Source organism: Schistocerca gregaria, chromosome X, assembly GCF_023897955.1.
Source record: "Schistocerca gregaria isolate iqSchGreg1 chromosome X, iqSchGreg1.2, whole genome shotgun sequence".
Taxonomy (NCBI): Eukaryota; Metazoa; Arthropoda; class Insecta; order Orthoptera; family Acrididae; genus Schistocerca; species Schistocerca gregaria.
This window is the reverse complement of record NC_064931.1, coordinates 141,836,077-141,848,853: the sequence shown is the minus strand read 5'-3', so window position 1 is coordinate 141,848,853 and position 12,777 is coordinate 141,836,077. Positions and strand designations below refer to the sequence as shown.

Sequence of the window (12,777 nt, the reverse complement as noted above, 5' to 3'; positions counted from 1 at the left end):
CTGGTGACAATAAATATTCAACATTACAGGAAAAAAGCCCTTGAGTTGATTAGCTCCTGGACAGATTGGCCATCAGTGATGGCAGTGAGATTTCCTGAGGGATTTGTAACTGTTGTCTAGGGAGGATTTTCATGTTTGGCAGCTTCATCTCTGTTGATGGTTGGCTTACTTAACTTTCCTGAGTTCGGCAGCTAGTTGAGTGGCTAGTTCTGTGTAAAATGATGTAGAACAGCTATGGCAGGTTGGGAAGCAACTTCATCCAGAGTACTGCAATGGGCTTCATCCCACAGGTAGACTACAATTGTCTTAGTTGATTGGCTTGAATACATCTTTTCTGATGATTGACATCTGGCAACATAGTTTTCAAAGACCTGTTTTTGTTGTCTGCAGTAACATAAAACATGTCCAGGACATCCACATTGGAAACATGCAAGCTTATTGTCCACCTTCCTACAAATGTTGGTTCTTGTATGGGGCACTTTGTAGAGGAGTTGGTTGTATCTGCATTTGTGGGTTTAAGCCAAGTTGGCAGTGTCCATTCGTAATTGCGCATTAGGATAGAGGTGGTGATTGGCACTAAAGATTGATACACCTCACCTTCAACATTTTGCTGTACCTCTTGACATATAACCATCCCTCCTCACACACACACACACACACACACACACACACACACACACACACACACTCACTCACTCACTCTCTCCCCCCTCCCGCCCTCCCCTCCCCCTCTGTAACTTTGCATTCCATTGCCCTACAACTATCATATCTGGTTAAAATCAAATGTTGGGCCTTCCTCTGTACTTGGTTTCATAACTCTCTAACTCTCTGGCACTAAGACACTCAGCCTGCATCTCATCTTCCTGTACAATACTCTCTTTGCCATGCTGAATTGTGGCTGCCTGGCAAACTGCTAACCAATCTGGGTCATTGCTTTGAGCTTCCTTCCAGTCATCCTAGTCTATGCCAGTGCATTCCCGAGTGTGTACTTCGCAACTCAGACCATCAGCATTTGCGTGTGACCTTCCTGGACAATGTATTACATTTAAATCAAACTCGGTGAGATGCAAAGGCCATCTGGTTGATCAGCTAGTTGGATCTTTAAGTCCTATTAACCATTTGAATGCTGTATAATCAGCTACTACTTTAAAATGACATCCATATAAATAACATTGAAAATATTATTTTTTGAATATTGATGCCAGAATTTTTCTCAGTTACTGACATTCCTTCCTGTCATTTTAAGCTGTCTCAGTGCATATACTATGGTTGCTTCAGTCCATCTGTTTCCCAACTTAAAGCATGACCTAACACAAAATTTCTGGAATCACAGGGCAGTATGAATAGTTTATGGAAATGTGGAAAAACAAGGACTAGACATTGATGAATCTTTTAGTTTCAGAACGTCTGCTTCACAGTCTGGTGACCAGTGAAACTTTTTCCTATCCTTAACAGCTGTGTGAGGGAGTCCTGCAAATTTAGTGGATTTGTAATATACTTTCAATAAAAATTTGTGAGGCCTAAATGTTTTTGTGGTTCCTGTATTGTAACAGGTTTTGGAAAATTTTTGATGGCATCAGCTAGCCACTTAGCAATGCGAACCTTGTTCTGGCCAACAATACGGCCCAAGTAAAGGACTTCTTGTAAAATGAAATGGAACTTTTCTAGGCTAAAAGTTAACTGTGCTGCACGTAGACAATTGAAAACTTCACTTAAATGCACTATATGTTCCTGGAAGTCTTTGCAGAACACAGTTATATCATCCAGATAGACTATACGTGCTTCTCTTTTAATCCTTGCAGTACACCATCTAATAACCATGGGAAAGTATCTGGTGCAATTTTCAGCCCTAAAGGCATGCGACAATATTGACAATGACCAGAAGGGCTTGAGAATGCTGTCTTTCGATGATCTTCTGGCAGTAGTTCTAATTGGGGGTATCTACTGTGTAGGTCCATAGTTGTAAAATATTGACACTAGCCCAGATTATTTAATATTATATGTTTGGTGTCATGTAAGCATCTGACACTGCCTCTGATATAAGTAGTGTTAGTTCAACAGAACCAATATGCTTTGCTACCATCTGGCTATTATTATTATTATTATTATTATTATTATTATTATTATTATGGCAGGTGCTAACCTAGGTTGTTACTTGTTTCTGCAATCCCATCTTCAAGCTTTTGACGTACACAGTCTTCCATGACAGGCTTTAGAGTTTGAGGAACATGATATGGTTTCTTACAAACAGGCACTATGTTTCCAATGGGAATATGATGTCTAGCTACTTGCATGGCAGGCAATGGCCCAGGAGGATCAGAAAACCCTATGGTATCTTCTGAAAGTCTTTGCATGTTGTCCTTGTCCTATCACTTTGTGTGTGCTACTTTATTTCTCGGTGTCATCAGGTTTACAGACTGTCCTAGTGTTGGGCTGTTCAATGAGAAATCCCAGTCAAATTCATGTCTGTCTTGTACTTCTAAATTAGCTATCAGGGTACCATGTGATAGCTGTACATCCTCACGGCTAAAGCTATACTGTCAGGCACTACTTCACTTCCCCATATGTAGGATAAACTATTCTGTGCAAAATACTTTACCGTGTCTAGTTCTTCATTTTTAGGTAAAGGTTCCAGAACACACACAAAAATTCACCAGCAGATCAACTTCCACATCACTCCATATCGTCTTTCCAGTACTGTTTGGTACGATATCCCACGAGTTGACTATGTTGTTGTTGTTGTTGTTGTTGTTGTTGTCTTCAGTCCTGAGACTGGTTTGATGCAGCTCTCCATGCTACTCTATCCTGTGCAAGCTGCTTCATCTCCCAGTACCTACTGCAACCTACATCCTTCTGAATCTGCTTAGTGTACTCATCTCTCGGTCTCCCTCTACGATTTTTACCCTCCACGCTGCCCTCCATTGCTAAATTTGTGATCCCTTGATGCCTCAAAACATGTCCTACCAACCGATCCCTACTTCTAGTCAAGTTGTGCCACAAACTTCTCTTCTCCCCAATCCTATTCAATACCTCCTCATTAGTTACGTGCTCTATCCACCTTATCTTCAGTATTCTTCTGTAGCACCACATTTCGAAAGCTTCTATTCTCTTCTTGTCCAAACTAGTTATCGTCCATGTTTCACTTCCATACAGGGCTACACTCCAAACAAATACTTTCATAAACGAATTCCTGATACATAAATCTATATTCGATGTTAACAAATTTCTCTTCTTCAGAAACGCTTTCCTTGCCATTGCCAGTCTACATTTTATATCCTCTCTACTTCGACCATCATCAGTTATTTTACTTCCTAAATAGCAAAACTCCTTTACTACTTCAAGTGTCTCATTTCCTAATCTAATTCCCTCAGCATCACCCGATTTAATTTGACTACATTCCATTATCCTCGTTTTGCTTTTGTTAATGTTCATCTTATATCCTCCTTTCAAGACACTGTCCATTCCGTTCAACTGCTCTTCAAAGTCCTTTGCCGTCTCTGACAGAATTACAATGTCATCGGCGAACCTCAAAGTTTTTACTTCGTCTCCATGAATTTTAATACCTACTCCAAATTTTTCTTTTGTTTCCTTTACTGCTTGCTCAATATACAGATTGAATAACATCGGGGAGAGGCTACAACCCTGTCTCACTCCTTTCCCAACCACTGCTTCCGTTTCATGCCCCTCGACTCTTATGACTGCCATCTGGTTTCTGTACAAATTATAAATAGCCTTTCGCTCCCTGTATTTTACCCCTGCCACCTTTAGAATTTAAAAAAGAGTATTCCAGTCAACATTGTCAAAAGCTTTCTCTAAGTCTACAAATGCTAGAAACGTAGGTTTGCCTTTTCTTAATCTTTCTTCTAAGATAAGTCGTAAGGTCAGTATTGCCTCACGTGTTCAAACATTTCGACGGAATCCAAACTGAACCTCCCCGAGGTCTGCATCTACCAGTTTTTCCATTCGTCTGTAAAGAATTCGCGTTAGTATTTTGCAGCCGTGGCTTATTAAACTGATAGTTCGGTAATTTTCACATCTGTCAGCACCTGCTTTCTTTGGGTTTGGAATTATTATATTCTTCTTGAAGTCTGAGGGTATTTCGCCTGTCTCATACATCTTGCTCACCAGCTGGTAGAGTTTTGTCAGGACTGGTTCTCCCAAGGCCGTCAGTAGTTCTAATGGAATGTTGTCTACTCCGGGGGCCTTGTTTCGACTCAGGTCTTTCAGTGCTCTGTCAAACTCTTCACACAGTATCGTATCTCCCATTTCTTTTTCATCTACATCCTCTTCCATTTCCATAATATTGTCCTCAAGTATATCGCCCTTGTATAGACCCGCTATATACTCCTTCCACCTTTCTGCTTTCCCTTCTTTGCTTAGAACTGGGCTGCCATCTGAGCTCTTGATATTCATACACGTGGTTCTCTTCTCTCCAAAGGTCTCTTTAATTTTCCTGTAGGCAGTATCTATCTTACCCCTAGTGAGATAAGCTTCTACATCCTTACATTTGTCCTCTAGCCATCCCTGTTTAGCCATTTTGCACTTCCTGTCGATCTCATTTTTGAGACGTTTGTATTCCTTTTTGCCTGCTTCATTTACTGCATTTTTATATTTTCTCCTTTCATCAATTAAATTCAATATTTCTTCTGTTACCCAAGGATTTCTAGCAGCCCTCGTCTTTGTACCTACTTTATCCTCTGCTGCCTTCACTACTACATCCCTCAGAGCTACCCATTCTTCTTCTACTGTATTTTTTTCCCCTATTCCTGTCAATTGTTCCCTTATGCCCTCCCTGAAACTCTGTACAACCTCTGGTTCTTTCAGTTTATCCAGGTCCCATCTCCTTAATTTCCCACATTTTTGCAGTTTCTTCAGTTTTAATCTACAGGTCATAACCAATAGATTGTGGTCAGAGTCCACATCTGCCCCTGGAAATGTCTTACAACTTAAAACCTGGTTCCTAAATCTCTGTCTTACCATTATATAATCTATCTGATACCTTTTAGTATCTCCAGGGTTCTTCCACGTATACAACCTTCTTTCATGATTCTTAAACCAAGTGTTAGCTATGATTAAGTTGTGCTCTGTGCAAAATTCTACTAGGCAGCTTCCTCTTTCATTTCTTAGCCCCAATCCATACTCACCTACTATGTTTCCTTCTCTCCCTTTTCCTACACTCGAATTCCAGTCACCCATTACTATTAAATTTTCGTCTCCCTTCACTATCTGAATAATTTCTTTTATTTCATCGTACATTTCTTCAGTTTCTTCATCATCTGCAGAGCTAGTTGGCATATAAACTTGTACTACTGTAGTAGGTGTGGGCTTCGTATCTATCTTGGCCACAATAATGCGTTCACTATGCTGTTTGTAGTAGCTTACCCGCATTCCTATTTTCCTATTCATTATTAAACCTACTCCTGCATTACCCCTATTTGATTTTGTGTTTATAACCCTGTAGTCACCTGACCAGAAGTCTTGTTCCTCCTGCCACCGAACTTCACTAATTCCCACTATATCTAACTTTAACCTATCCATTTCCTTTTTTAAATTTTCTAACCTACCTGCCCGATTAAGGGATCTGACATTCCACGCTCCGATCCGTAGAACGCCAGTTTTCTTTCTCCTGATAACGACATCCTCCTGAGTAGTCCCCGCCCGGAGATCCGAATCGGGACTATTTTACCTCCGGAATATTTTACCCAAGAGGATGCCATCATCATTTAATCATACAGTAAAGCTGCATGTCCTCGGGAAAAATTACGGCTGTAGTTTCCCCTTGCTTTCAGCCGTTCGCAGTACCAGCACAGCAAGGCCGTTTTGGTTAATGTTGCAAGGCCAGATCAGTCAATCATCCAGACTGTTGCCCCTGCAACTACTGAAAAGGCTGCTGCCCCTCTTCAGGAACCACACGTTTGTCTGGCCTCTCAACAGATACCCCTCCGTTGTGGTTGCACCTACGGTACGGCCATCTGTATCGCTGAGGCACGCAAGCCTCCCCACCAACGGCAAGGTCCATGGTTCATGGGGGGGAGTTGACTCTAAGGGGCATTATATGCAGGTTAGGTTGCCCACCCAACATCGTGGCTGTTCCTTGCAACAATAATTGTTTTGTGACTGAAGAGCCAAAATGAAATGGTGCTCCATCCATTTCTGCTACATACCATTCCAATTAAACTTAGGCATGATGTGCAACCAGTAAATCTAAACTGAGAATGACTTCATAGCCACTGCTGATCATGGGAAGAACTCTCCATCAACTCAAAAGTCACTTTCCTCCGTGCAGAAACGTGTTACCCTTCAAAACAAGTGAATCTACATAATCCCCATGTACGTCCAGCTGGGCAAATTTAACTTTACCAAGTATTTTCTCAATTGCCACAGATAACTGAGATTGGGTATCTAATAAATATTTACACAACTTTCCTTTCACATTAGCAGTCAGAAAAAATTCTGCCACTGATTTTGCACTTGCGCAAGCTTTTACTCTTACTTACTCTTGTACAGTGGATGCACTGCCCTCCTACCCCACTTAACTCTATGATGTGAGGTCCAGCCTGTGACTGTCTTCCATACCTCTGCGAATTTCTGTCATAACAGTTGTGTTCAGAATCTCCAGACTGGCAGCATATCTGGTGTTCGCTGCAGTTATGCTTCTTATGTCTCATATGTCCACATCTAAAACAGTTAACATCTGTATTAAATATTAATTTCGTTTCCTGTGGCTCGGTGACTATACCTTATACCTATCTCAGCTAATGCAGATGGTTAAAGTGATTTCTTTGAATATAACAGCATTTCACCAGTGAGGCGGCCTGTGGGTGCAGATTACCTGCCGCCACTGCTGTGGTCACTGTTGTGTTACCATGCTCACAATGATTGTGTGATCCTGGACTGTTCCTGTGAGGACATCGCTCTGTGTCTTGCTACAGGGCTCAAAGGGTAGTGGTCTTCTGTTAGTACCCAGGCAAGGGCAGTGATGGTGGGTTCCTCTCATTGTACCCTCGGGATGGTAGTAAAGTACGGGGCTCCCCCTAGCATGCAGATGCTTCTGTGCAGCCAGAAGTTAGTGTCTTGGTGATATTGTGAGCATGTGTGTCATAGGTGCTATGTGGAGTAGCACAGGCTCAACCTCGTATAACTGCCCAGCTGTTCAATGATGATGATGATGATGATGATGATGATGATGATGATGATGATGATGATGATGATGTCAGGTTAAGGTCACAGAAAATTCTGGACTGGAGCTGATAACCTGGTTGTTGTAATTGGGCTGCAATATCTCGCTGAAGGCTTACTTGGCATTGCCACATGGTGTTTGTCAAAACAGAGACTGTTGCGAAGCCAGTGATGATACAGTCCACTGACCAGTGCCAGACTCTGGTGTGGCCTGATTCTAAATGTCATTTGTATCTTTACCCGTTTATAGCTGTTTCATCATTGTTCTAGAAATAATCTTTCTCTCCCCCATCCCCCATTCTCCCCCTCCCTCCCCCCCTCCCCCCCTCTCTCTCTCTCTCTCCCCCCTCCCTCTCCCCCTCCCTCTCCCCCTCCAAAAAATGGCACCCTTATGTGACATTAAAAATCTGATATATATTTCATCCATCTGAATGTTTAATCAATCTGATCAGTGAGAATGTGGTAAGATTTCAGTGCTAATTGTGAAAGTATTACTTCACTCTCACAACCTTGAAATATGGGTATGAGCTGCAAATGTTTCAAAGATGCTTATTTTATCAGCAAACAAAATGCTGGTTGCGGTACATATTAATTACACATCACAGTTGTGGGTCAAGTAACTATTTAATGTGACCTCTCTTCCCCTCCCCTCTCCAATTTTAGTGCAGTATTAAGATAGTTTAGAAAATAAGCTTTTTACTGGAATATGAGAGATAGATAGTTATTAGTTGATTAATAGCTGGTGGTTAATAAACTGATGTTCATTTGCTTTTTATGCAGAGAAGTAGATCAGATATATATGTAGTTAAGAGATTTCTGCTGTATTTGTAGATGATGGACACATAACAACAAATTTTTTTAGATTTAGCTTTATATGTATGTTGCAGGACACAGACAAATTCCAGTTTGGAAAGACAAAGATTTTTTTTAGAGCTGGACAAGTTGCATACTTGGAAAAACTCCGTGCAGACAAGCTAAGGAAATGTTGCATCATCATTCAAAAACAAGTGCGAGCATTCATCTGCCGGAAGAAATACTTAAGAGTGAAGAAGTCTATCCTGTTGTTGCAGCGCTATGGGCGAGGTGTTCTTGCAAGGAGGTATGAATAACGTGGTGGCAGTTTGCCCCCACCCCTCCCCTCTCTCTCTCTCTCTCTCTCTCTCTCTCTCTCTCTCTCTCTCTCTTTCTCTCTGGTGAACCAAGTGAAAGGTGATTCGAAGTCTTGAAACACCAGGACAGAGGCAGTTTTGGAAGGTTATTTCCCCACCCACTTTTTCACCCCATAGTCCACATTACTAATGGTTTTTTAAGCATGGCTGTCATATGTAACATAACAATTGCTTATTACAGGAAAGCACATTTCTTGAGACAAACAAGGGCTGCAGTAACAATTCAACGGTATACGAGAGGTTGGCTTATTCGCACAAAATACAAGTCATTGAAAGCTTGTGTGTTGGGTCTCCAAGCAAGAGCACGTGGTTTACTGGCTCGGCGCAGGTACCAGCAGATGAGATATAATCATGCTGTGAGTATCATCTTTTGCGTAGCAAAAATATCTGGATTTTGAATGTCATTTCATTGTCCATATGTTAATTACTGACATATTCAGATCTCAAAAGAAGTAAACGACATGCATTAAATAATTTCCAAGAATTCCATCAATTGTATGCTGTTTTTTTTTTTAATGCTGTTTCTGTTACAAAAGTGAAATAATACAATGTCTGTAGCAGGATATTTCAATCAAGCTACTGCTGGACGCGGTTAACACAGGACAACAATATTTGTTTTTTTTATTTGTGCTTTCTTTGTTTTGTAATTTTATAGAAACCTAAAATCAGTAAAAGTAAAATACTGGCTGCAACTGGTGGCTCTTATGTAAAAATTGACTTTACTGGCTTCCACATACTAATACAAAGATAATGGTCCATCACAACATAAAACTCATTAACTTCTTAAATAATGCTGTGTAATTGTTCTCGTTATCAGGACTTTGTCAAAGCATCCCCGTGTGAGCAGCAGGAAACTTCAGGGAAGTCTGTTCTCTGATACCTATTACATGCAATCCATAAGCAGATCACAGTATTTTGTTGTGATCATACAATCAGTAATGAGGCAAGAAAGAAACTGAATTAGTCTCTCTTCCATGGCAATCATTACAGGTGAAACCTTAATTCAATTAAAAAAGTAGTGGGGAAACACTTGATGGTGGTCTTAGCAAAGAAACTGTCCTGTAATTTTGGTAATATCTGCTATGATGTCATGGAGCAGTTGGCAGTGGTCAGATAACAGTTACATAATATACAGTGCCAATTAAACAGTAAAAGTTATTTAGTTAAATGACCAGTTTCATATGCTAGACATTTGTTTTAAAAATTTTATTGGTGACGAAATTATCCCTTAATCACAGTCTTGATGCACCTCTCGTAACTTCTTTGCAGATCAAAACTCAAAAACCGATGCTGAACATCACTGCAAAGAAATAACAGTACTGGCTGTTGAATTAAATAAATAAGTTTTACTGTGCAAATGGGACTGTATACTACATTACTAGACAATGGAATTTGCCTTAAATGATAGTGAAACTACAATAAACCAAAATCTGAATGGACATCATATGATTTGAACTACACTCATGCTCATAAATTAAGGATGATGCTGATACATGGTGAAACAACGCTCTAGTGGTTGGTTTACGGGTTTAAATCACCTTGAGGTATGACCATGTGTGCATTTGACCTGCGGTCGTCGCACAGTGGCACTGGCAGCAGTCCACATCTGCAGAGGTGTGTTGGTGCATGTAAGAGTACTGTGCAGGCAGTAAGTGTGAAGAAGTTTTCAGACATGCTAATGGTGACTGTGGGTTGAAAATAACTCAAATAACACATATTGATGACGATATGGGGGGTAGAATATTAGGGCGTCTGGAGGCTGGTCAAACACAGCAGGTCGTAGCACGATCCCTCCGTGAGCCACAAAGTGACATCTCAAGATTATGGCAACGATTCCAGCAGACAGGAAATGTGTCCAGGCACTACAGTACGGGACGTCCACAGCGTACAACACCACGAGAAGACCGACATCTCACCATCAATGCCCGCAGACAGCCACGGAGTACTGCAGGTAGCATCGCTCGGGACCTTACCGCAGCCACTGGAACAGTTGTCTCCAGACACACAGTCTACAGACGACTGAACAGACATGGTTTATTTGCCCAGATACCTGCAAGGGGCATTCCACTGACCCCTGGTTGCAGGAGAACCCGTAAAGCCTGGTGTCAAGAACACAGTATATGGTCATTGGAACAGTGGCCCCTGGTTATGTTCACGGACGAGTCCAGTTATTGTCTGAACAGTGGTTCTCACTGGGATTTCAGCTGGGGTGAACCAGGAACCAGATACCAACCCCATAATGTCCTTGAAAGGGACCTGTATGGAGGTTGCTGTTTGTGGGTGTGGGGTGGGACTGTGGTTGGTGCACGTACACTCCTGCATGTCTTTGACAGGGGAACTGTAACAGGTCAGGTGTATCGGGGCATCATTTTGCACCACTATGTCCGCCTTTCCAGGGGTGCAGTGGGGTTCCACCTTTCTCCTGATGGATGATAACCCACTGCCCCACCGAGCTGCCATCGTGGAGGAGTTTTTAGATTAGATTAGATTAGATTAGTTTTCGTTCCATAGATCCGTGTTGAGGAGATCCTCGTGGATGTGGAACATGTCACCTTTTTTTTATTTTTTATTTTTTTAAGATGAAATAACAATACTAATAGTATAAATATATACAACACATCATTTGTTTCTATTAAAAAAAATTCGTCAATGGAGTAGATGGAGTTGGCCACTAATAAGTCTTTCAGGCTCCTTTTAAACTGATCTCTATTTGTAACTAAATTTTTTATGTTTGCTGGCAAATTATTGAAGATGAGTGTTCCTGAGTAGTGGACCCCTTTTTGAACTAAAGTAAGTGCTTTTAAGTCCTTGTGCAGGTCATTTTTGTTCCTGGTATTGTATGTATGAACTGAGCTGTTTGTTGGAAAAAGAGATATATTATTTAGGACAAATTTCATTAAGGAGTAAATATACTGAGAGGCAGTAGTTAGTATACCCATACCCAGTTCTTTGATGAGGTTTCTACAAGACGTGAGAGAGTTTACTCCACAAATAATACGTATTACACGCTTTTGGACTCTGAAAACTTTTGTTTGACTTGAAGAGTTACCCCAAAATATTATACCATATGACATTATGGAATGAAAGTAGGCAAAGTATGCAAGCTTTTTCACTTTTATGTTGCCTATGTCTGCTAACACTCGAATTGCAAATATAGATTTGTAAAGGCGTTTCTGCAGTTCTGTGGTGTGCTCCGCCCAACTGAATTTATTATCAAGTTGTAATCCCAGGAATTTAAGACTGTCAACCTCTTCTATCTGCTCTTCTTCGTACTTTATGCATATGCTGGGTGGAAAGCTCTTACAGGTTCTGAATTGCATATAGTGAGTCTTTTCGAAGTTTAATGTCAGTGAGTTGGCTTTAAACCATTTATTAATATCAATGAAAATATCATTAGCAGATCTTTCTAGAACTACACTTGACATACTATTTATTGCAATACTTGTGTCATCTGCAAACAAAACGAACTCTGCTTCTGGCAGTGTAACTGATGAGTACTTTGAAACAGAAGATATCAGGTGAATGCAGTGACCTGCCTGTTCTCCAGATCTAAACCCATGCTTGGGATGCTCTCAGTCAATGTATCACTGCATGTCTTCAAACCCCTATGACACTTCAGGAGGTCAGACAGACACTGGTGCAAGAATGGGAGGCTATACTCCAGCAGTAGCTGATCCCGAGTATGCCAACTCTTTGTGCGACCTGGTACATGTGAATGGTGATCATATCCCATATTAATGTTGGCACACATGCGCAGGAAACAGTGGCATTTTGTAGCACATGTGTTTCGGGACGGTTTTCTCAACTTACCACCAATACCGTGGACTTACAGATCTGTGTCATGCGTGTTCCCTATGTGCCTATGCTATTAGCACCAGTTTTGTGTAGTGCCATGTTGGGTGGCACCACATTCTGCAATTATCCTTTATTTATGAACATGAGTGTACACTTCTTGCGAATGTCTTCCGGTGTCTTCCCTGCTGTGACACCTCTCCTGGTATCAGGAGCAATGCTAAGCCTTTGGAAAAAAGCTATCATCACAACTTAACAGGTGGTCAGTCGACAATGTTGTGTGGAATAATGCCAAGTGAAAATCTCAGAGGTGGCCAATTTTATAAACATCACAAGTGAACAAGTGTTTGTATGCTGCATGAACAATCGATTATCGATAGTTTTTGGGATTTGCATTGTATTTCATTTATTGACCGCTCATAAAAGAGAGATTCACTGGTGTTAAAACAGTCTCTCTTACCATTCATTTTGCTGTAACTGTGACCCCCTTTGGTCAAGTTTATCGGATAACATTATATATCCATCTGTACTATACTGGATGGTTACAGTGAAGTAGTCACTTAGATTTACACTATTTAGTGGAAGAAACCTACCTCAGTTGTTCATTTGCATCCATGAAGTCTGACTGTGCTGCTTG

The 12,777-nt window shown here is 41.0% G+C and overlaps 1 protein-coding gene across 2 annotated transcripts in view; it reads left to right on the top strand.

Annotated features, from left to right (window-relative positions):
• LOC126297616 (unconventional myosin-Va) overlaps window positions 1–12,777 on the top strand; it is a 352,002-nt gene that overhangs the window by 292,140 nt on the left and 47,085 nt on the right. For both annotated transcript variants that reach the window (XM_049988630.1, XM_049988629.1), the window contains 2 exons: window positions 8,067–8,278; window positions 8,530–8,704. In XM_049988630.1, coding sequence (XP_049844587.1) covers window positions 8,067–8,278; window positions 8,530–8,704 — 387 coding nt within the window. The remainder of the gene's footprint in view (window positions 1–8,066; window positions 8,279–8,529; window positions 8,705–12,777) is intronic.